The sequence below is a fragment of the Oncorhynchus gorbuscha genome, linkage group LG11, assembly GCF_021184085.1.
Source record: "Oncorhynchus gorbuscha isolate QuinsamMale2020 ecotype Even-year linkage group LG11, OgorEven_v1.0, whole genome shotgun sequence".
In the NCBI taxonomy this organism is placed as follows: Eukaryota; Metazoa; Chordata; class Actinopteri; order Salmoniformes; family Salmonidae; genus Oncorhynchus; species Oncorhynchus gorbuscha.
In genome coordinates this window covers 62302754-62327696 of record NC_060183.1, presented here as the reverse complement: position 1 = coordinate 62327696, position 24943 = coordinate 62302754, and the positions used below count along the sequence as shown (strand labels likewise).

At 38.8% G+C, this 24943-nt stretch overlaps 2 protein-coding genes across 11 annotated transcripts in view; both read left to right on the top strand.

The window, feature by feature from the left end:
* Positions 1-8695: 8695 nt before the first annotated feature.
* On the top strand, positions 8696-10788 carry LOC124047905 (V-type proton ATPase subunit G 1-like). The gene is made up of 3 exons (XM_046368239.1): positions 8696-9074; positions 9915-10015; positions 10217-10788. The coding sequence occupies exons 1-3, from the start codon at positions 8993-8995 to the stop codon at positions 10388-10390; spliced, it is 357 nt and encodes a 118-aa protein (XP_046224195.1). The 5' UTR covers positions 8696-8992; the 3' UTR covers positions 10391-10788.
* A 1231-nt stretch (positions 10789-12019) lies between these two features.
* LOC124049073 (high affinity copper uptake protein 1-like) overlaps positions 12020-24943 on the top strand; it is a 33189-nt gene continuing 20265 nt past the window's right edge. For 9 of the 10 annotated variants that reach the window (XM_046370412.1, XM_046370410.1, XM_046370413.1 and 6 more), the window contains exon 1: positions 23154-23309. The gene's annotated coding sequence lies outside the window, so the exon portion shown is untranslated. Of the gene's footprint in view, positions 12199-23153; positions 23310-24943 lie in introns of those variants that run through there. The other variant, XM_046370409.1, reaches the window with a different exon arrangement.

Sequence of the window (24943 nt, the reverse complement as noted above, 5' to 3'; positions counted from 1 at the left end):
TGGGGCCTTAGCTCAGAGTAGTGCCGCCTTCACATGTTGTCGGAACAAGGAAATGTCCGACTTGCTGAATCCATGAACGCGGCACGTATATAACCACAAACTGTTAGCAAGTCGGAAAGTTCCAACTAGCACATGAACGCAGCATAGGTCTGAATATTTATGTAAATAAGGTCTTTATGTTTTTTATTTAAAAAGTTTTATAAACTTGTTTTCGGTTTATCATTATGGGGTATTGTGTGTAGATCGATGCTTGAAAATATATTTAATACATTCTACAATAAAGCTGTAACGTAACAAAATGTGGAAAAGGGAAGGTTAATACTTTCCGAATACAACATAAACATGAACTGTTTTGTACCTTTGAATCAAAATGTCTCATGTTGAGCAGAGCATCCACCTAATGTTTTACAAACTCATATCATTGTGTGGTATTGATCATTTGCATGTTTTCTGGCAAGCTGATTGTCAAAGCCTGTGGCACAGACAAAGGACCTGAAGTGAGAAGTTTTGCAAACATTTCTCCAGACTGTCTTAATGTTACACCACTTGATCCCTGTTGGAGCTCTATTTGGTCTTATTATCAGATATAGGTTACCTGAAAATATTTTTAGGTGTGCTTGATTTAAATTGGAATTAGCAGTTTTGGGACCATTGTTTCCATTATACAGCTCAAATGATTGTTATTGGTCAAATAAATTGAAGTTATGTCCATCATGAAGTTATGTTCGTCTCTTGTAATGGGAATGGATCCCTTTGTTCCCTGGCTTGAGCACCACTGGCACTGGTCTGAGCCATGTTGGACTCCCGAGTGGCGCAGCGGTCTAAGGAACTGCATCTCAGTGCTGGAGGCGTCACTACAGACCCCGGTTAAATTCCAGGCTGTATCACAACCGGCCAGTGGTGTAACGTACTTAAGTAAAAAAAAATACTTTAAAGTACTACTTGAGTAGTTTTTTGGTGTATCTGTACTTTACAATTCATATTTGGACTATTTTTACTTCACTATATTCCCAAAGAAAATAATGTACTTCTTACTCCATATATTTTCCCTGACACCCAAAAGTACTAGTTACAATTTGAATGCTTAGCAGTACAGGAAAAAGGTCCAATTCACACACTTATCAAGAGAACGTCTCTTGTCATCCCTACTGCTACTGATCTGGTGGACTCATTCAACATAAATGCTTCCTTTGTGAATTATGTCTGAGTGTTGTAGTTGCCCCTAGCTGTCAAAAAAAGGAAATTGCCTATAAGGAATTTGATTTTGATTTTACTCAAGTATGACAATTTAGTACTTTGTTCGCCACTGTACTTAAGTACATTTAAAATATGATACTGTTAGACTTTTACTCAAGTAGTATTGTACTGGGTTATTTTCACTCAAGTCATTTTATATTAAGGTATCTTTACTTTTACTCAAGTATAACAATTGAGTACTTTTTCCAACTCTGCAACTGGCCTGATTGGGAGTCCCATAGGGCGGCACACAATTGGCACAGCATCGTTAGGGTTTGGCCGGGGTAGTTGTCATTGTAAATAAAAATTCAGGATCGGTGTCCCGCCCACGGGACGGCTGAGCTAACGTAGGCTAATGCGATTAGCATGAGGTTGTAAGTAACAAGAACATTTCCCAGGACAAAAACATATCTGATATTGGCAGAAAGCTTAAATTCTTGTTAAAAATATTATGCTAAAGCAAGTTAAGTGAAACATTGAACAATGTTGTGTGTTATGAGTGTGGGAGGCTACTACTGCTACTCAGTTTAGACTTGTTTGCCCCAAACTGCTGTAATACGGCACTGACGCAAACCGGCCGCACCCCAATAATTACCCAATCACGTGGCTTGAGCCTGACAACGACATCAAAGATATTTCTAACCTAAAATAGTATATTTCCAGGAGGTGCCAAGATGGCGTCTTGAACAGATGCTTTTTTACCGAGCTCCGTTACCAAACTTCAGAAAGATTGTGGGAAAAAAACTAGTTTACAGTCATTACTATTTTTATTTGTTCAAGATATAAGACCTTTCCTGTGAATGGAAATAATAATTGGATAATTTATTTCGACATGTCCATGCAAAGTCGTGACAAAAAAAGAAAGGAAGAAGTTAGCCGATCTATTGCTAATCAACAAGAGAGAAACGTGCTTGTAGACAACTGCCATAACTACACTTGGTCTATGGATAATATCATGCTTTCGAATGCTGTTGAAGATGACGAATTCCCCTCTTTACCGGTTACTCCGTGCAAACCTCCACCCTACAAAAAACCCAACATGAACTCTGACATCGTGGGTACCCTCTCCTTACTCATCAACTCCAGGTGTGACGCCATTGAGAAAATGGTAGGCGCGAACACCATAGTTATCGAAGGCTTGAAAAAGACTGAAGTTTGCATGTGGTGAAATCAAGGATGTGAAAACGAGAGTGGCAAAAGTTGAAAAAAGGGTGGGAAAGAATAACAATGTCTACCATAGACGTCTCACTGATCTGGAACAATACACAAGAAAATGGAACCTGAGACTACAGCTTGCCAGAGTTGGAGAATGAAGATGTGCGAGGAGAGGCTATCCGTATCTGCCAAGAAGTTTTGCCTGCAGAGAAGAACAAAGTTGGTGATACCATCGATGTTGTGCATCGCCTCGGCAAGAAGCAACAGCAAAACGATTCAAGACCTAGGGGTATCATCATCCTCTTGACTGCCAGATTCTACAGGGATGCTGTCTGGTGTCGGCTTTTTGGGTATGCCAGATTAAGTGATATGACATGCTATTCTATAAAATCATTTCTCTGTAATTAATATTACCTGATTGAGCTAATAATGTAAATGTAATTAACTAAAGAGTCAGGCACCACAAAATAATATTTATAGAGCTGTTATCTTCCGAATAAACTCTTAAAGATCTAGTAATATTTTACATCAATAGCAGTCAATATTAATCGCCATTTTAATTCAGTCTCATCTGAAAGTTGTAAATTCTTGGTTATCTGCACGAACCCTGGCTAACAATTTGAATCAGCAATACAAAATTGGGTTTAATCATGTATTTACTAAATACCTAACTAATCACATATAATTACACATATACATAATTAAATCATAACTTGATTAAAAATGACATCATAAAGGAAAACGTCCCTAGCGGGCAGAACAGATATGACAGCTGGTTACACAAAAGAAAAGGGGCTGGGTTTGAGTGAAAGAGCGGGAAGACTGAGGAACAAAGGGAAGAAGCTGTGCTATCGTAAATACAGTATCTTGTGCATTCTAAATTACCGCCCATTTGGAAAAGGAAAATGCAATAAATATTTACCCTGAGCTGCGCTTCGGTAGGTTGGTGGTAGAATGGAAGGCCGTGTTACCCAACCAAGTCCTTTGAAGAATGTATCTGGTTGTCAATTGGATACGTTGTAGTAACATCGTTGGGTGATAGACGGGATATTCTGTCTGTTCCTTCCTAACCCTCATTTGCATCTGCTGTTGCTAACTCAACTGCTAGGAGGTATCACTTCTGTAGTGAATAAGAGTTCAAAGTTCATACCATTCGCAACCAAAGCTCACGCTGATGTTGGCTTCGTTCTGTAGTTATTATCTGAACAGGAAGTTATATTGTCGTCAAGGGCTTATATAGGAAGGGAGAGGAGGGCGTGTTTGAAAAGTTTTATAGCCCATGTCCCTTCACAGGGGTGGGCCACTGATTGAGCAGCCCTATCTTATGAAAACCCAAATCTCACATTTTAGAAGCTAAAATTACAAATAATTTAATATTCAAACATTTAGATTGAACAACAATTCCATGTGAATCCGATAACTCTGATGTGTAGACTTTCCACTGTAGAGTTTATGTCATCTTATCATTGATGAGAATGTCTCAGATGACAACCGAACTGACATCATATTCATTAAGTACCACCGCATATGTTCAATTGTTCGGATTGCCAGAATATAGTTAATTTCCCCCCACCTTCTGATGTTCCCAGAATCTCTATGTTAACCAAGGGTTTTGCAAATGTAACCTTAGTAGGGTAGAGAGAGGAAAAAGGGGGGAAGAGGTATTTCTGACTGTCATAAACCTACCCCCCAGGCCAACGTCATGACACTGGAAAGCTGCTAGGAAGAACACATTCCTTCAGAGCCATGGTATGCGTTTCGCCGAGCATCTCAGCCCGGAGGACATAGAAAGAAGGAACAAGTTGTGGCCAACGATCAAGATAGCACGAAATGAGGGAAAGGCTGCTTACTTCGTCAGAGGACGAGGCTTCATCAAAGGTTTAGAAATCCATATTCCTCCCTAAAATCTCACTAGTAGGAACAGGTTGATTGTTTCAGCCATGGTATTCTCATTTTCCTTATGTTGTTTACCTAACAAACATCAGGTGACTATTTTTCAGGAATACTCAGGTATTTCAATTTATTCGTTTGTTCTTGTGTGACCAGAAGACCTATTTTGTTGACAAACTTACGAAGAAGATTGAAAGCTGTATTTAAAAAACTGTATACAGTAACTAAGATATTGTTTTAAAGGGCATACAGGTCTGCTCTGACTTTACACGGTTATTGCTCTATTTAGTTATTAATACTTATTTACAAAAAAGGTCTTAAGAATGTTTATATGTAAAACATTTTTTATTCAATTATTTTATGATCAGTTTTCATATGCGCTTAAAATAGTAGGTACCCCTAGGCAGGGTAGCCTAATGGCTAGAGCGTTGGACTAGTAACCCAAAGGTTGCAAGTTCGAATCGCCGAGCTGACAAGGTACAAATCTGTCATTCTGCCCCTGAACAGGCAGTTAACCCACTGTTCCTAGGCCGTCATTGAAAATAAGAATTTGTTCTTAACTGACTTGCCTAGTAAAATAAAGGTAAAAATAATAAAACATTTGTTATTTTATTTCTCAGAATAGTTCCTGATTACACTAAAGAGAGGTTTTAGTCTCTCTTACTACAAGAACCCTTGGTTTGGTCTTGAACATAATTTTCAGTTGAGTTGAATTTCAAAGCCAGATAACATTTAGCTCAAAGGTTATGGAATAAGCTATTTTCACTTTAAATTGACTTAAATGGTGCAGATCTTGGTTCCTTATCGTTTACGTTCACTGCTCCTAAGTCTTTGACTCATCCTACTACAGTTTATACTTTTATATAATCTTTGTTGTTTTGTCTTTGTCTATAGTTTCTCTTAATCCTAGGGGGTTATGAAACAATGTGAAGCGCAAGGCCTTATTTTTATTTTCTAAACAATTTCAAACATATTTTTTCTTTTTTCTAGAGTCTCACTCAATTTCGTCTGATGCCAACTTCTGGAGGTCACAGTGGGGCAACGATATTTGGGTTTCCCATGGATCTGAACGCTTCGCTGGTGTCACTACAATGAAAAATACCTTTGGGGGTAATATTCTAGACTCGGAATGTGACCCCTTTGGTCACTTTATTTGTATATATATATATGCCATTTATATATATGCCATTTAGCAGACGCTTTTATCCAAAGCGACTTACAGTCATGTGTGCATACATTCTACGTATGGGTGGTCCCGGGGATTGAACCCACTACCCTGGCGTTACAAGCGCCATGCTCTACCAACTGAGCTACAGAAGGACCAGTTACAATGACATTATGCTCATTACTGTAAACTTCTACAGGTACAACACCAAACATGAGAATGATGAGCTGCTTGAATCTATAGAGAAAAATATACTTCATTGGTTATCTAAATTTCCCAATTTGTTATTATTGATAGGAGGGGACTCTAACATTACTATAGATAATTCAACAGATAGATGGCCCCCAGGTAGGTCAACCAATCAGAATTTGGGTTTAATACTTTTAATGGAAAAGTTTGATCTTATGGAGAGATGTTTCCGGCCGACAGATCATTCACTTGGAGTAACAAAACAGGTTCCAGACAATCCAGAATAGATGTTTGGCTTATATCCAAATGTATTGATAGTGAGTGTGTTACTACAAATATTTGTACTACTCCCCTCACAGACCATAGGGCTATTTACATTGATGTCAAAATATTTACCCCTGATACTAACTTTGGTAGGGCATCCTACTGGAAGCTAAATAGCTCATTATTAAATAATGATATAGTTCAATTTGAGGTTAAAGATCTGCTCTCACACTTTTGGGAAAGGGCTTGTGAAGAAAAAACCTATTGCAAGATCTGGGAGCTCTTTAAATGTGAGGTGTCCAAATACCTTAGAAAATATGGTGGTAATGTTGCTAAAACCAGAAGAGCTGAGGAGGAAAAGGTGATCATTAAGATAACTTCCCTTTCTCAGAGGTCCCCAGCCGACCTCTCGGGTAGGAGAAGATGTAACTAATCGAGTTACAAAATAAACTGGATAATATATATAAATTAAAAGCAGAAGGAGCCTTTATTAGATCTAGGAAAAAATGGATTGAGAAGGGAGAACAGAATTCATCCTATTTCTTTAGACTTGAGAAATTTCACTCTAAAAATAACACTATCCATAAGTTAAACATTGATGGTGTTATTACAGATGACCAAAAATGAATCGCTAAATACTGTAGCAATTTTTACAGAAAATTGTATAGCTCAGGAATCCACAGATATGTTTTTTAACTCACTGAATAATGTTCACTCTATCAGTGATATAGAATCTAAACAGTGAGATGAACCCATCAAAGTTGAAGAGATTTTAGAGTATATCAAACATCTAAAGAACAATAAATCCCCAGGTGTTGATGGAATTACATCAGAATTTTACAAATTATTTCTGAACAAGTAGCTCCCTTCCTATTTGAAGTCTTTTTAGAGAGTATTAAAAACAATGTTCTCCCTCCTACAATGAGTCAGGGGTTAATAACACTAATACCTAAGCCTAAAAAGAATTGCTGCTCATCGATAACTGCCGTCCAATTTGTCTTCTTAATAATGACTATAAGATATTAGCCTTACTACTTGCAAAAATAATGAAAGAAGTCTTGGATGCAATCATTGATGAAACACAGTCTGGCTTCATGAGGAACAGACATATTTCTAACAATGTCAGACTAGTATTAGACATACTTGACTACTCAGACCTAATAACTGAGGATAGCTTCATATTATTTGTAGGTTTTTATAAAGCATTTGACACAGTAGAGAATCCGTTTCTCTTCCACTCCCTTGAGAGACTTGGCATTGGGGATTTTTTTCTGTAAGACTCCCTATGCAAATGGTAACAGCTCTATCAAAATTAAATATGGCACCTCACCTAGATTTGAGTTAAAGAGAGGAATTAGGCAAGGTTGTCCTATCTCTCCGTACCTGTTTTTATTAATCAGCCAACTTCTTGCAAATTCTTTAAATAATAGTCCTGTACAAGGTATTTCCACAGCTGGTAAATAAATTATTAGAACCCAGCTGGCTGATGATACTACACTTTTTGTGAAAGACGATAACCAAATTCCCATATCGATCAATGTGATACAATCCTTTTCCAAAGTGTCTGGTCTATATCTTAACATGAATAAATGTGACCTCATAGCTGTCAAAGATTGTGTAACACCTTCATATTATGATATTCCAGTAAAAGAAGAACTTATATATTTAGGCATAACCATTACAAAGGATCAGAAGTCTAGAGGCTTACTAAATTTTAACCCTCTTATTTAAAAAAACTCAGAAGAAGCTAAATCAATGGCAACAGAGGGACTTATCTTTAAAAGGTAGAGTCCTAATAACCAAGGCCGAAGGTATCTCTAGACTAACATATGGTGCTCTATCTTTATATCTTGACAGTAAAATAAGCAAAGAGATAGACCAGATGCGTTTCAACTTTCTTTGGAGAAACCGTACCCATTACATTAGGAAAACTGTTGTAATGAACACTTATTGAGAATGGTGGACTGAATTTTCTGGACTTTTCTACTTTAAATAATACTTTTAAGATCAATTGGATAAAACAATTCCTAAGAAGAACCACTTCTATCTGGAATTTTATTCCTCATCATGTCTTCTCTACTTTTGGTGGCCTTAACTTCATGTTGTTTTGCAATTATAATATTGAGAAAGTTCCTGTGAAACTTTCTGCTTTTCATCAGCAGGTTTTCTTGTCATGGTCCTTAATTTATAAACACAAATTTTCTCCACACAGATATTATATATGGAATAATCGGGATATATTGTATAAAAATACAAATGTGTTTTTAGAATATTAGTTCAGAAATAATATCCTATTGGTCAACCAACTGGTAAATGCAGAGGGTCTTTTACTCAGTTATAAATAATTATTATCACTTTACAAGGTCCCTGTAACACCTAAAGATTTTGCAATTGTTTTAGATGCCATTCCCTGTTGCTATGTTATTCAGGAACGTGTCAAGACCTGACCCTCAGAGCCTACCTTCTATTGACCCTGTTGACTCATCAGTAGGAAAGATTTGTTTCTCTTTTGGTCCATTCAACAACAGAGCGATACCAACCTTGTTTCAGTAGGATGTTGTATGTCATGCCTTATTGGAATGGATTTATTGATAATATCTGTTTGAAAAAAGTTTGGATGTTGCCACACACATACCTACTTGTTAAAAAAATTAAGGAATTTTCCTTTAAAATTATTCATAAATATTATCCTGCAAACCACTATATGAAGAGGTTTAAGGAAAACATCAACTCAAATTGCTCCTTTTGTAATGACCACCCAGAAACAGTGTTGCATCTTTTTTGGCATTGTAAGATAACTGTGGCAAGACATCAGTCAAGTCTATAAAACTTATTGCGCTGTTCGTGACAATCTAGTTTGAGGAAATAAAAATGTATTGAGATCAGTTGTTTCATCGATGAGAAACTGTGCAGAATGTCCGCCCAGTTTCACCCTCTCAGACTCCACGCGACTGGAAGTGTCAGGGTTATCCCTTCTATCTATGACGCGCTGTCAGCTGACTGCAGTCAATTCACCAACCTTCGCTGCAAACACAGACCAGCAGCTGGAGGAACCACATATTCTTGTCCGTCTATCTATCTCCGAACTAAACAATGGCAAGCCAGTCCCAGGGTATCCAGCAGCTTTTGCAAGCTGAAAAACGAGCTGCAGAAAAAGTAGCAGAAGCCCGCAAACGTAAGTTAAAATCTGCTGTCATTCAGCGGCGTAGATAAACTAAGCTAGCTAACGTTAGCTTAATTGGCTAGTATTGTTTCTGGAAGATAAAATGTTACGTATGCCATTAAAACTAGTTAACTATAACAGCTACTGTAATAAACCCCAGATTTGACAGCCAACATATATATTTATTCCTAACTGCAAAGTGTGAAGATGGCAAGGCCTTCAATCCAAGATGACTAGCTACCTAGCCAGCAGATCCGACCCGCTGCACTATTAGTTTGCACTATTAGTTTCGGACAAGCTTCCTGTATAGATTTAATGGCGTTTAAGACAACCGTGAACTCGTCAGTGATCTTCAGGTCGGAAAGTCGGAGCTTTAGAAAGAGGCCCCAGTTCCTTACTTGGAATTCCGAGTTGGGTGACCATTCAAAATGATTTTGTTTCCCTGTCGGAGCTCGTTTAAAAAATAAGTTGCCTCTGTCTTAAAGGGAAAATTGATATCTAAATGTATCCTTTACCCTTCAGTCTAACTCCAACGGTTTGTTTCCCAGACCCGGATTAGCCTACCTTTGGACTAAACACTTAAATGGATATTCTCCACTGAACATGGTTTTTAGCCCCAGACTAGGCCTAGATTTAAAATCTGTTTTGACAGTAGGCTACTTGCTTCTTTCCTCACAATTCTTTCACTAAGTCTCATTTCCCTATGAAACACTAGGATTTCACTTCCTATTTTGTCAGAAACCACACAGCAAACTGCGTAGTTGGGAAAAAATTTATTGAATGGGGAATTGAATTAATGTTTATTTCACTTACTAGGCCTAAGTGCAGTTTTGTTTTCTTCTGTTTGATCAGGTAAGAACCGTCGGCTGAAGCAGGCCAAGGAGGAAGCCCAGGCTGAGATTGAGCAGTACCGTATGCAGAGGGAGAAGGATTTTAAGACCAAGGAGGCTGCGGTGAGACACTGGGGGGGGACCGTTTTATTTTGCAAATGGGAAACATGAGTCATATTTTCCTAATCATAAGGCACTGTAGTTGGTAGCTATATTGATAAGACCTTAACACCAGCCATATAATAACTTATTTAATACTTACTGTATGTTTGAAGTGGTTTGTCTTGAAAGGTGGCCTAAATCGGTCTTCCATTTTTCCATTAGGCTCTTGGATCCCATGGTAACTCTGCTGTAGAGGTGGACAAAGAGACTGTGGGCAAGATGGGTAGCATCCAGACCAGCTACCAGCAGAACCGGGAAGGGGTGCTGGGCAACCTGCTTAAGATGGTGTGTGACATCAAGCCAGAGATCCATGTCAATTACCGTTTTGCTGGTTAAACCCCCTCATCACAACCCCTTATTAAACTAAGGAAACACTGAGACACTCATTGCACTGCCATCAGTTGACACATGCTTCATTGACCCATCTACTACACCCATGCATGGTGCAAACCTCTTGGCCTGCCTGCTCATAACTTTAATGCTATACCCACAAGTTTATTTTCTCTATAAATATAATCAACATATGTGTATATGATTCAAATAGGTATACATTTGTCCAGTAAAATATAAAGCATATTCACTCTGTTGGTTAGTCAAAGCAGGCAGAGGTTCTTTTGGTCTTATGCAGTGTCTTTGTTTCCCCATCTTCATCGCTTGAAGTATCAAGGTTTTTATGTAAAGATTAGTGTGTGTGTGTCTTGCTGTGCAATGTTTATTAAAATGGACATATTGTTCTTCGTTTAATTTGTGGAGACAAATACATTGCTTATTTCACTTAATGGACTGTTGGGCCTGGGAAAAAAAGATTGCTGTTTTGTTTGAATGTTTCCCTGCTGTCCCAATTTGATTTTTAATCTCTAAGAAGATATTATCCTTTATAGTGGATGTTCCTCTGTTCACAGCAATCTAATAGTGTTCTCGTGGTTTATTCTTGAGTGACTGAAGTGACCATATCCTGTTTTCCTAATTTATTTCCTAAATTCTACAGCTAATGTAGAATTTGCTAGAGGTTGTGCGATTCCTCACCCCAAGTGCCCTGTGGTATGTTGTTTAGCTAGACTGTTAGAACCAGCCTGATTGCTCTGTTCACTGAAATAGAATGGTGAATGCAGCAATAAGGCTGGTTCCACCAGAACAGACGTGTCCAGCAGCCCAATACAGGAATACTGGAATAGACCAAAGAAAGCAGAACAACTGCAGCCATGTCTGTGACTTCTGGATAAGATATCATACATTGACAATCTTGATATAGCTGCCCCTGCTGAGTTTACATGCCTTTTTTGCTCAAAGTTCTTCATGAAGTACCACTTTCATCCTCCAGAGGACACTACAACATCCCAATATATACATGTAATCTCAGAACTGATTTAGATAAAGAATGCTCGTTTCCTCAAACAATAGCTTTAGTACATAATTATTCTCAGTGATACAGGCGGGAATCGAACCAAAGTCTGTAGTGACGCCTCTAGTACTGAGACGCAGTGCCTTAGACTGGGAGCCCCAACATTGATTTTTAATTTACAGTATGCTTTTGATCATTAACATGTAATGTGGCTACAGGTAAGAGTTCACCTCGAAAATACACACACTGAGGATATTTGTAAATGAAAACGTACACATGTTTGTTTTTTGATGGTAACATGATATTCACAGATGTTATACGATGTTATGTAGGTTTATAACATGTCGACATCATACGACATCGCGTCATCGTTCGGGCTGCCATGTGGCGGGGGTTTCTACTAGTTACCATAGCCACAAAATCGTGAAAAAAAATATTACTTTTTGGTCTTAATTTAAAGGTTAGATTTAAATCATATTGTAAGAAGATAAATTGTAGAAATGGGCGGGGTTTATGACTTTGTGGCTGTGGTAACTAGTGACGGCGGAAATGCTTGCCCTGAACGGTCGTCTGATTGGCTACCATACGAAAACATGCGTGCTACGTCTACATTTCCCTGCCTTGTCAAAAGTCATCTTGCTGTGGTTGTTATACTTAAATGTGACGTGTGCTGTCGGCGTTTTGCCAGTAGAGTAAACGGGAATCTGGACGTTCATTTGAAAGCTCATAGTTAATCATTCGGTTGTGCGTTATTGAGACCAAAGAAAATCCCGCTGGAACCGAGTTCACTATATGTTGTGAGGTAAGCGCGTGCATGCCCAGACTATCCTCTCTCGCTTGTGTTTGACCTCTGTATGAAGCTAGCTACGAGGCAAAGCTAGTAGTCTAGCACGTACTGGAGTTAATTTGATGGCTAACAAAATATTTTTGAGGTATCGTGCAACTTCAACCATCTCACAATTTAAGCAAAATGTTCTAAATATCTATCCTGGCGATTGACATCCCATTTTTATCTAATGTATGATTTTCATTAAGTCAGTTGTGGTTGAGAAACACTTAGGATTTTTTATTCGCTAGTTACAGTACACAAAACGCTACAGTACTTTGTTGCCAACGACTCATTGATCTCTCCACTTCTAGGTTTCACGTGGCCCTTTTCCATTATGCTCTACCTACCTATTCTGAAACAAGTAGCTAGGCTATCAAGACCGTTAGATCAAATTGTCATGCTTGTTAAATTGACATCTTCAGCACAACCACAAACTTAAAATATACTCAATATTTCAATGTGTATTCCCTATTCCACAACTGGAACTTAAGGCAACAAATATGCAACAGTACGTTCTACTAATTTAAATGTTTTAGGCTAATTCAATTGCAGCCTTTTCAGAGCGATGATGAAACATGTAACCAACTGTGGCCCCTATAGGCTCAGTGCACTACGGTAGGATTCCTCTTTCGTTGCTTTTCAAGACCTATTCCATCTCGGAACACGACCCATTAGTTATCCCCTCACTGTAACAGACAAGTGGACATTTTAATGTGCCTACAGACCAAAGGTGCCATGACCTATTGGTAATTATTTATGGCAGACCAAAAGTACAGTAGAAAAGGTCAAGACCCGACAACCAGAATAAATGTATGTCATCTATTTTATCTCTCATAGTCGGTACTCACTGATTTTATTGTGGAAAGTCTGCTTTTAAATTGCACTTGACAGCCACGGCAAACTGCCCCAATGCACACATCTATGGTCTTCAGAGATTAAGAGGCTGTTCATCAAGATCTGCCCTTCCATCTTTTTGATTTAACTTTCTATTAGATTGCTCTGAAATAACAGAGTAACTCATAACTGGCTTTGTCATATTTTCATTTACTCTCAGATATGTGGATTGGAGGAATGTTTGAGTGGGTCTGAGGGAAACAGTGCCCTATTGTCTCTGTGTATTAGGAGGACAGGGTGACAGTATCCAATGGGCCAGGCTGTCCTCTAGCTCTGTTGTAGTTGGCCCTCTTTCTCATTGGCATCACTCCGATGTGACTGAAACTTGTTTGCCTGGCAAGGCTTCTCATTCTCAACAACGGGTTTACTTTACGGACAGACTTATACTTAGGCTAGTTAATAAAGGCAGTAGGGGACAACTATATTTGACTATGACTTAAATTCCACCCGCCAGGCTTAACTGACCCCCTTAGAATTTGAAGTGGATTGTTTTGATCTTGATTATTTCAATCAATAATCAAGATCCAAACAATCACTAAGAATCTACTTCAAATTCTAAGCGGATCAGTTAAGCCTGGTGGAGGGAATTTAAGCCATAGTCAAATATAGTTGTCCCCTACTGCATTTATTAACTAACCTAAGTATAAGTCTGTCCGTAAAGTAAACCCGTTGTTCAGAACGTTTTATGTCCTGCAAACAAAAAAAGCCATTGATCTGTTTCTGGAACTCCCTTGCAGATTTCCTGAAACCATTTGGGTCACACACAACCATTCTATTCCATGAATGGTCCTATATGAGATTCCTGCTACTTATAATACACAAAGCAGTGGAATGATAACACAAATGACAGGTACAGTTAAATAAGGCTTAAACACTTGTAAATCAAAGATGGAATGATGAGTGTGATCAGAATGTAATGGAGAAAATCACGTTTGAATTGGCAACCTTTTGGTTATTGTACCTCAACCTGTATTGTTCCACACTATCAGGCTTTAAAAGGTGGAATGTAGGCCTACATTGCCAATTTATTATTTTAGCAAGCCTGTGAAGCAACTAGCTAGCTACCCTTTACAGTACTGTATTTGCCTCAAGTAGTGGCTCTTGTGCATTCATTAAGAATGTGTTTGAAGTCTGGCAATTATGCAGCATGTTGGGCAAAATGTGGTAAGTGGTGTGCTGTTAACCATGAAAGGATTAGGCTTAGGTCTACTTGATTATGTGGGGTCATTGATTGTGATATCGTACAGTGCAGTATTTTTGACTATCGTTTTGATAATATCGCAATGTTATTTTTGCATTCGTTTGCTGTACCTGCACCAAAACTAGTTTGTTACCATCTTTTTAATTAGGTAGCCCATTTGTTAGCAGCACTTTAATTTCAGTGACTGATCAAAACATGGCTCTCTTGTCCCTCTGCAGCAAACATATGGTGTTGGAACATCGAATCGCAATACATATAAAATTGTGAGATTCACAACATGTATCGTGAACTCCCTGGCATTTCCCAGCCATAGTACACACACTTGAGTAAATTGTAGTCTTTACTAAATAATTGAATTATCATGTCTAACGACAATGTTTCAGTTTGTGCAATCATAGAATGTTTTGTTGGTAATTGTCTCAATGCTAATTTTGGTTCCTTACATTTGTACTCTGGGCTATTTACTGCACATTTCATAATTGATTCAGTCACTGTCATCTTTGGTTGGGATTGTAATGAGCCAGTTTCATAAGCTGACCTTTCATAAAAGCTGTACATCGGCACGTCGGCCTTGACACCTTTGACCTACTTTTAATTCATGTTTTTAAAAGCTGGAGGTGAGAATAATAAAAAATAATCCTCAGCAATCTACACAGAGTACCCCATAATGACAAAGTGAAAATAGATTTTTAGACATGTTTACATGTATATTAAAAATAAAAGACGGAAATGCCTTATTTACATAAACCCTCCCCAACCCCTCTTTTTACGCTGCTGCTACTCTCTGTTTATCGTATATGCATAGTCACTTTAACTATACATTCATGTACATACTACCTCAATTGGGCCGACCAGTCAGTGCTCCCGCACATTGGCTAACCGGGCTATCTTCATTGTGTCCCACCCGCCAACCCCTCTTTTACGCTACTGCTACTCTCTGTTCATCATATATGCATCATATAGTCACTTTAACCATATTTATAGGTAAATACTACCTCAAATCAACCTGACTGACCGGTGTCTGTATGTAGCCTCACTACTGTAAATAGCTTATCTTTTTTTACTGTTTTATTTCCTTTACCTACCTATTGTTCACCTTATACATTTTTTTTGCACTTGGTTAGAGCCTGTAAGTAAGCATTTCACTGTAAGGTGTAAACCTGTTGTATTCGGCGCATGTAACAAATAAACTTTGGTTTGATTTATTCAGACCCTTTGCTATGAGACTCAATTGAGCTCAGGTGCATCCTGTTTCCATTGATCATCATTGAGCAGTTTCAACAACTTGATTTAGAGTCCACCTGTGGTAAATTCAATTGATTGGAGATTATTTGGAAAGGCACGCACCTGTCTATATAAGGTCCCACAGTTGACAGTGCATGTCAGAGCAAAAACCAGGCCATGAGGTCGAAGGAATTGTCCGTAGAGCTCCGAGACCAGATTGTGTTGAGGCACAGATCTGGGGAAGAGTACCAAAAAATGTCTGCAAGCATTGAAGGTCTCTAAGAACAGTGGCCTCCATCATTCTTAAATGGAAGAAGTTTGGAACCACCAAGACTCTTCCTAGAGCAGGCTGCCTGGCCAAACTGAGCCTTTGGTCAGGGAGGTGACTAAGATCCCGAGGGTCACTCTAACAGAGCTACAGATTTCCTCTGTGGAGATGGGAGAACCTTCCAGGAGGACAACCATCTTTGCAGCACTCTACCAATCAGGCCTTTATGGTAGGGCACCCAGACGGAAGCCACTCCTCAGTAAAAGGCAAATGACAGCCCGCTTGGATTGCCAAAAGGCATCTGGCTCTCAGACCATGAGAAACCAGATTCTCTGGTCTGATGAAACCAAGACTGAACTCTTTTGCCTGAATGCCAAGTGTCACATCTGGAGGAAACCTTGCTCCATCCCTACAGTGAAGTGTGGTGGTAGCATCATGCTGTGGCGGGGTTTTTCAGCGGTAGGGACTGAAAGACTAGTCCGGATCAAGTGGAAGATTAACGGAGCAAAGTACAGAGCGATCCTTGATGAAAACCTGCTCAGGACCTCGGACTAGGGCAAAGGTTCACCTTCCAACAGGACAACGACCCTAAGCACACAGTGAAGATAATGCTGGAGTGGCTTCGAGACAAGTCTCTGAATGTCCTTGAATGACCCAGCCAGAGCCCGGACTTGAACCCGATCGAACATCCTCTGGAGAGACCTGACAATAGCTGTGCAGTGACCCTCCCCATCCAACCTGACAGAGCTTGAGACGATCAGCAGAGAAGAACGGAAGAAACTCTCCAAATACAGGTGTGCCAAGCTTGTAGCTTCATATCCAATAAGACTTGAGGCTGTAATCACTGCCAAAGGTGCTTCAACAAAGTACTGAGTAAAGGGTCTGAATACTTATGTAGATGTGATATTTCAGTTTTTTTCTATTTAATACATTTGCAAAAATTAGTCTGTCTTTTATGGGGTATTGTGTGTAGATTGAGCTTTATTCTTTTGAATCCATTTTAGAATAAGTAATGGAGCATGAATTTTTCCATATTTTGTTATCTGAATACTTTCCGAATGCACTGTACATGCAATATTCCCTCAATGTTTTGTCACTGAGCAAATTTCAGGTCCCGCTGAGTGCAAACTTCAATAAGCTACGTAGCCAATAGGCACTGCACTCGACACATTTATGAAATTGCTTATTCCAGTTACTAATAAGCATGTACCCATTAACCTCTTAGCACACAGATCCCATTATCGGTATCAAAATCGACAACATCCGGTGAATCTGGAGTGCGCAAATGACAAAATTGTAATATTAAACATTCATGAACATACAAGTGTCTTACATCATTTAAAAGCTTAACTGCTTGTTAATCCAACCGCGTTGTCAGATTTCGAAACAGCTTTCCGGCAAAAGCACACCATGTGATTATCTGAAGACCGTGCCCCACATCAAAATACTTTTTCAAACCAGCACAGGCGTCACAAAATCCAAAATGGCTCGAAACTAAAGCACTTACCTTTGAAGATCGCCCTCTGTTTGCAATCCCAAGGGTCCCAGCTACACAATGAATGGTTGTTTGTGTTGATAAAGTCCTTCTTTATATCCCAATAGTTGGTGCGCTTGATTCGGTCATCCCCTCGTTCAACATGCATACAAACAAATCCAAAAAGTTTAAGTTCGTCCAAATTAGTCAAACGATGTTTCTAATTAATCCTCAGGTACTCAAATTTGATTGTTTATTTAGATATTTAAGACTGAGAATAGTATGTTCAATAGGGAAGATAAATAACGAAGAGCGCGCACCTCATTCAAGACTACTTTTCTTATTAGTCACCTTGGGAAAAACATTTATTTGTATCTCCCATAGACTAGCATTGAAATGGCCTGTGACTCCCCCCCCCCCCCCCCCCCCCCCCCCCCCCCCCCCCTTCCAATGCTACCAATTATATGCGTATCCTTCTGGGCCTGAGTAACAGGCAGTTTACTTAGGGCAAGTCATTCATCTTAACTTCATAACACTGCCCCCTAGCCCTAAGAGCTTTTAAGAAAATGACTGTAAAAACTGTTAAATCCCAGTTGATTGAATTTTAAAAATTGTATGGTTGAGGGATGATTCAGAAGGAATTGAAAATAAGTCTGGCTGCACAACTGATTGGCAAACTTATTGCAAATTGAGATCATTTGACTAAATTGATAAAAATAAGAAACTACACTATGAAACAAAGATGAATGATGGTATAAAAAAAAAGCTTTGAATCACCTTAAATGAAATTCTTTGAAAAAAGGCACATTCAGCCCCATCATTCATTGAATCAGATGGCTCCTTTGTAACAAAACCAACTGATATTGCCAATTACTTTCATGATTTTTTAAAAATTGTTAAGATTAGCAAATTTAGGCATGACATGCCAGCAACAAATGCAGACACTACACATCCAAGTAGATCTGACCAAATTATGAAATTCAAGCATTGTCATTTTAAATTCTATGAAGTTAGTGTCGAAGAGGTGAAGAATTGATTGTTCTCTATCAACAATGACAAGCCACCGGGGTCTGACAACTTGTATGGAAAATTACTGAGGATAATAGAGGATGATATTGCCACTCCTATTTGCCCTATTTTCACTTTAAGCCTACTAGCATGTGTGCCCCCTGGCCTGGAGGGAAGCAAAAGTAATTCCTCTACATAAGAATGGTAAAGCCCCCTTTACCATTCAGCCTGTTACCTACCTGTAGTAACCTTTTGGAAAAAAGTGTTTGACCAGATACAATGCTATTTCAAAGTAAACCTATTGATGACAAACTTCCAGCATGCTTATAGAGAAGGACATTCCTCAAGCACAGCACTTACACAAATGACTCATTGGCTGAGAGAAGGGGGGGGGACTGTTAGACTTAAGTGTGGCTTTTAACACTTAACAAAGAGTTGCAGTTAGTTTCAGTGGGTGGCAAGGAATAAGTTAGTCCCTAAATATTTATATTACTCAAAGCATTGTATTTGGGACAAATTATTCACTAAACCCTAAACCTCAACTACATCTCGTGTGGTCAGGTGCCACAAAAAAGGACGTAGGAAAATTGCAATTGGTTCAGAACCTTATGGAACAGCGGGGACTGAAGCAACACATGCCTCCACACACATATACAAATAGGCAGAGGATAGCATCATTTGTCTGTTCTCTGTAATAATGTATGGGAATAATAATACAATTTATTTTGTAAAGTGGTTTCTTGCATCAAACAATTTTCAGTCACCTCCTTGTCTGAAAGAGAAGTAGATAAACAGGTAATTGTCAAGCGCTGCATGTTTTTTGTGTTTTCTTTCCCCCAAAAGTCTCATGGAATGTAGGCCCACATTGAACACCCCACATTGGCTGATGGTGTAGGCTGAATGATATAACATGTTAAAATGTTATGGGATGCTGTGCAACTTCCAGCTCACGTTTACTGTGAACCCTGAAGTTGTACCCGCTTTAAGTTGCAGTTTCAGACTAGAGGTCGACCGATGAATCGGAATGGACGATTAATTAGGGCCGATTTTTCAAGATTTCATAACAATCGGAAATCAGTATTTTTGGACACCGATTTGGACGATTAAAAAAAAATATATATATTTTTTTAAGTACACTGTTTATTTAATCTGTATTTAACTAGGCAAGTCAGTTAAGAACATTCTTATTTTCAATGATGGCCTAGGAACTAGAGGTTGACCGACTTATGATTTTTCAATACCGATACCGATTAATTTGACTTTTTTATTTGTTTTTAAATTAAATTTCTAATAATGACAATTACAACAATACTGAGTTAACACTTTTAACTTAATATAATACATTCATAAAATCAATTAGCCTCAAATAAATAATGAAACATGTTCAATTTGGTTTAAATAATGCAAAAACAGTGTTGGAGAAAGTAAAAGTGCAATATGTGCCATGTAAAAAAGCTAACGTATGAGTTCCTTGCTCAGAACATGAGAACATATGAAAGCTGGTGGTTCCTTTTAACATGAGTCTTCAATATTCCAAGGTAAGAGGTTTTAGGTTGTAGTTAATATAGTATTTATAGGACTATTTCTCTCTATACAATTTGTATTTCATATACCTTTGACTATTGGATGTTCTTATAGGCACTTTAGTATTGCCAGTGTAACAATATAGCTTCCGTCCCTTTCCTCCCCCTACCTGGGCTCGAACCAGGAACACATCGACAACAGCCACACTCGAAGCAGCGTTACCCATCACTCCACAAAAGTCACAACCCTTGCAAAGCAAGGGGAGTAACTACTCCAAGTCTCAGAGCGAGTGACATTTGAAACGCTGTTAGCGCGCACCCCGCTAACTAGCTAGCCATTTCACATCGGTTACACCAGACTTTAGGCTGATAGGCTTGAAGTCATAAACAGCGCTGTTTTTGCGAGGAGCTGCTGGCAAAACGCACAGAAGTGCTGTTTGACTGAGCAGCAGCAGGTCCGTAATCATTCATTCAGACTGCTCTATCAAATCAGACTTAATTATAACACAATAACACACAGAAATACGAGCCTTAGGTCATTAATATGGTCAAATCTGGAAACTCATTTGGAAAACAAAATGTTTATTCTTTCAGTGAAATACGGACCTTTACCTTATTTTATCTTACGGGTGGCATCCCTAAGTCTAAATATTCTTGTTACATTGCACAACCTTCAATGTTATGTCATAATTGCGTACAATTCTGGCAAATTTGTTCGCAATGAGCCAGGCTGCCCAAACTGTTGCATATACACTGACTCTGCGTGCAATGAATGCAATTGACACAATTTCACCTGGTTAATATTGCCTGCTAAATATGCAGGTTTAAAAATATACTTATGTGTATTGATTTTAAGAAAGGCATTGGTGTTTGTGGTTGGGTACAGTCCAACGATTGTGCTTTTTTCGCAAAAGCGCTTTTGTTAAATCATCCCCCAGCGTTGCAACGATTATATGCCAGGCAGGACATGCTAGATAAACTAGTAATATCATCAACCATGTGTAGTTATAACTAATGATTGTGATTGATTGTTTTTAAGATAAGTTTAATGCCAGCGAGCAACTTACCTTGGCTTCTACTGCATTCCCGTAACAAGTCTCCTTGTGGAGTGCAACGAGAGGCAGGTGGTTATAGCGTTGGACTAGTTAACTGTAAGGTCGCAAGATTGGATCCCCCGAGCTGACAAGGTGAAAATCTGTGTTTTTAATTTATTTTTATTTTATTTAACCAGGTAGGCTAGTTGAGAACAAGTTCTCATTTGCAACTGCGACCTGGCCAAGATAAAGCATAGCAGTGTGAACAGACAAGAGTTACACATGGAGTAAACAATTAACAAGTCAATAACACAGTAGAAAAAAGGGGAGTCTATATAGAATGTGTGCAAAAGGCATGAGGAGGTAGGCGAATAATTACAATATTGCAGATTAACACGAGTGATAAATGATCAGATGATCATGTACAGGTAGAGATATTGGTGTGCAAAAGAGCAGAAAAGTAAATAAATAAAAACAGTGTGGGGATGAGGTCGGTGAAAATGGGTGGGCTATTTACCAATAGACTATGTACAGCTGCAGTGATCGGTTAGCTGCTCAGATAGCTGATGTTTGAAGTTGGTGAGGGAGATAAAGTCTCCAACTTCAGCTATTTAAAAAAAATATATATATTTTTTGTTTTTGAAATCGAAACTTGAAATCGGCCCTAATTAATTGGCCATTCCGATTAATCGGTCGACCTCTATTGCCTAGTTAAATAAAGGACACACACACACACACACCACACTGACCAAAAAATGCTTTTGTTGGCATTTACATATGTCCCCATTGCCAGTAAAACATAATCAAAACCTCAAACATTAAAAACATTGGATAAACAAATCTGTATACAGTGTGTGCGTATGAAGTAGGGCAGTCAATAGGCCATAGTGGCGAAGTAATTACAAGTTCACAATTAACACTGGAGTGATAGATGTGCAAGTAGAAATCCTGGTGTGCAAAAGAGCAGAATAAAACAAATATGGGAATGAGGTAGGTAGTTGGTTGGATGAGCCATTTACAGGTGGGCTGTGTACAGCTGTAGCGATCGATAAGCTGCTCTGACAGCTGATGCTTGAAGTTAGTGAGGGAGGTGTACGTCTTCAACTTCAGTGATTTTTGAAGCTAGTACTGTCTAACTCCGGTAGGGCAACATCTGAAAAATAGCACACTTGGTAGCGTGTATCGGTGCTCAACCAGTAAGCGAAAAGCCAAAATCACGCATGACAGAGAACGGTTGATTGTCAAAGGCAATGAATTCCATTATCTTGGTGTTAATGGATTTCGCCTTTGAGTTGTCTTGCTGAAAAGTTCTTACTCTTTCAAATGACTGATCGACTTGTTGACTGCTTGATCCACACAGCTGACATTATCAGCAAGGTTAGGAATGCTGTGTTGCACGTGTTGCGTAACATTTTACGTGGAGTCATTACGTCATGTACCTATGTTCTATAGGTATGCACAGTACCTTTGACAGCAGTTTTTAACATCAGCATTAAACTAGACATCGGGCCAATACCGACCTTGGGATTTTTAGCTATTATCGTCCGATTCTGATATGTTCACCGATTTAATTTTATATCGTACATCCCTTCTAGTCACTTTAATGTTTACATATCTTGCATTATTCGTCTCATATGTATATACTATTCTACTGTATTTTAGTCTTTGCTGCTCTGACATTGCTCATCCTTATATTTATATATTCTTTAATTCCATTCCTTTACCTAGATTTGTGTATTAGGTACATGTTGTGAAATTGTTCTACATTACTTGTTAGATAGTATTGTACTGTTGGAGCTAGAGAAATGGGCATTTCGCTACACTCGCAATAACATCTGCTAAACTTGCGTATTAGTTGTGTTCTATGCATCAGCATTCAGTTTATGATCAATTATTTTGATCAGGAAAGTTTTTTTTAAAATTTAACAGTCTAAGTGATGTGGATTGACCACTGACAGTTTGTCTGGTTAAAGGACGGTTTTACACAAACAAAGGTGTAATGGTTCTGCCCTCAAAGATGTCCCATAAAGCTAGCTTCATTTCTTTTCACTGCATTAGGGATAGCGTAAACAGCCGTTTCGGTTTTAGAAAGTGACTGGACATCACATTATTTCTTCAGTTGGCTGTTTTGTCCAGCACGTATGTTTTTGGATGTGTTTTAAAGGGGCAATCCGCAGTTGCTACATTCATTTTTGGGGACGGGGGGCACCATGTTATTGGCTGGATCAAAGGAAATGAGAGGCAGAATGGTCACATGAGGCGGACAGTCATGAGAAGGCAGATTAGTGCACTTCGGCATGACTCATTCACTCCCACTCTCTCGAGCAGGCGAGCACACTCAGGATCAGACTACACACCTGTACACATTGATGGGTTGCATGAACACTCGCACACATTGACAAGTATCTTGTCATTGATTTGGCTGTAACAGAAGTTCTGCATGTGGTGAGACATTTGGGTAAGTTAAAAAAATAAAAAACTGGAATAACAATATTTCATATCAATTATCGAATCAAGAATGTTTATGCTACCATTTTAATAATGTACATTTCCTTGTTGTATGAAATGTACTTCTGCTGTTTTTACTTCTTTGCATGCGCCAATGCATCTTTTTGGTTGTTCTGGAAAAAAGCATAGACTTATTTTCCTGCTTTATGTATAGCCCAACTGAGTGGGCTAATATGAAGGGATTAGGCTAATTAACTGTTACCCACTGTACTTTCACCAACTGAGAGCAGTCTTTTGTCATTTGAGTCCCTATCTACATGAATGTTGAAAATCAGTATTTGTTGTAACTGTCTTCAAGCATAGTGTAGCCTACTATAGTTTCCACTCGGGTACAAAACAGTTTACTGATGATTTACTTTGGTTAAGGATCAGAGTTCTTACGTTTATGATTCCAAGGACTTGCAGGAACATTTCACAATGGCTTTTATAACCTCATGTGGAGTGTGATTATATTCACAGTTCTTTGAACTCTGAGAGACAAAGTGCTGTGTAACACGACTTTAGACTGTTCTTGTCTTGCTTTAAAGGGCACAATGGTCTTCGCTTTGGACTTTTCAGCAACTGATAAGAATTTAAGGTTGACTTTGATGGAATGTTTATTTCTAAACCTAAGAAGACTTACGTGTTGGACTTAACGCTAAGAGGGACACCACCCATTATGAATAGTCTGTCTTCATAACACTGTTTATGAGTGGTCAATTTCGTTGTACTTGGTCATAATGTCTACCTGCGTCTTGACTGTTTCTTTTGGTGAGGATTAAGCCCTTTGTACATATGGGCCAACTTCTCACTGTGGCAACAACTGAGTCTAGCAGAGCTGAGTAGAAAAAATATGAGAACAGATGTCTTGACTGGCAGGTTAATTGATGTGATTTTGGGTCTTTTCATTTTGATTCTCGATGTCTGTTTTCCTTGTCCCCTGATGTCATTGGTTTCTGCCTCAGGGTGTCCCAGACATTTGGTTTAACATGTTTTTCTCTAATTTAATAACATTAATGTCCATTAAGTGGGCATTTATTGGGTTATAAAGGCAGTTTTCTACGGATGTGGCCTCTAGTTGTTTGGCCATTAAATTAGTAATGGTCCTGGTAGAGCTCTTGAGTCAAATAGCAAATTTTTCCACCTTGATTGATTGCGCACTCATGTAGGGAGTGAAGGTGCTTTCAAGGTGCCATGGCTAGTAGACATGGATGACTCAAACTGTGTATGAAATAGCCTTGGCACACAGTGGTCCGAACTGGCTTCACAGTTCTTGGGACTATGTGGTTCTGTTTGTAGCCTAAAATGTGCTTTCCTCAATTTAGGTACTTTTAACATCCAAACACAACTATAATTAGCCCTAACTACCAGGAATTGCATTATCAATACCTAGATTACAAACTGGCAAAGCTGCAATCGTTATCTCAGGCTACAAATGTTCATAGTCCAAATACTGTGCTTCTTTTTGCATGTCCTTGATGTCCAAGGAAATGGTTTCAACCAGCATTTACAATACACCCCAGTCAGCGTTCTCCACCAGTGTGTTCAGTACAGTACGTTGAGGGGTTCATGGTTACAACGCCTCTTACAACACCTCTCACAATC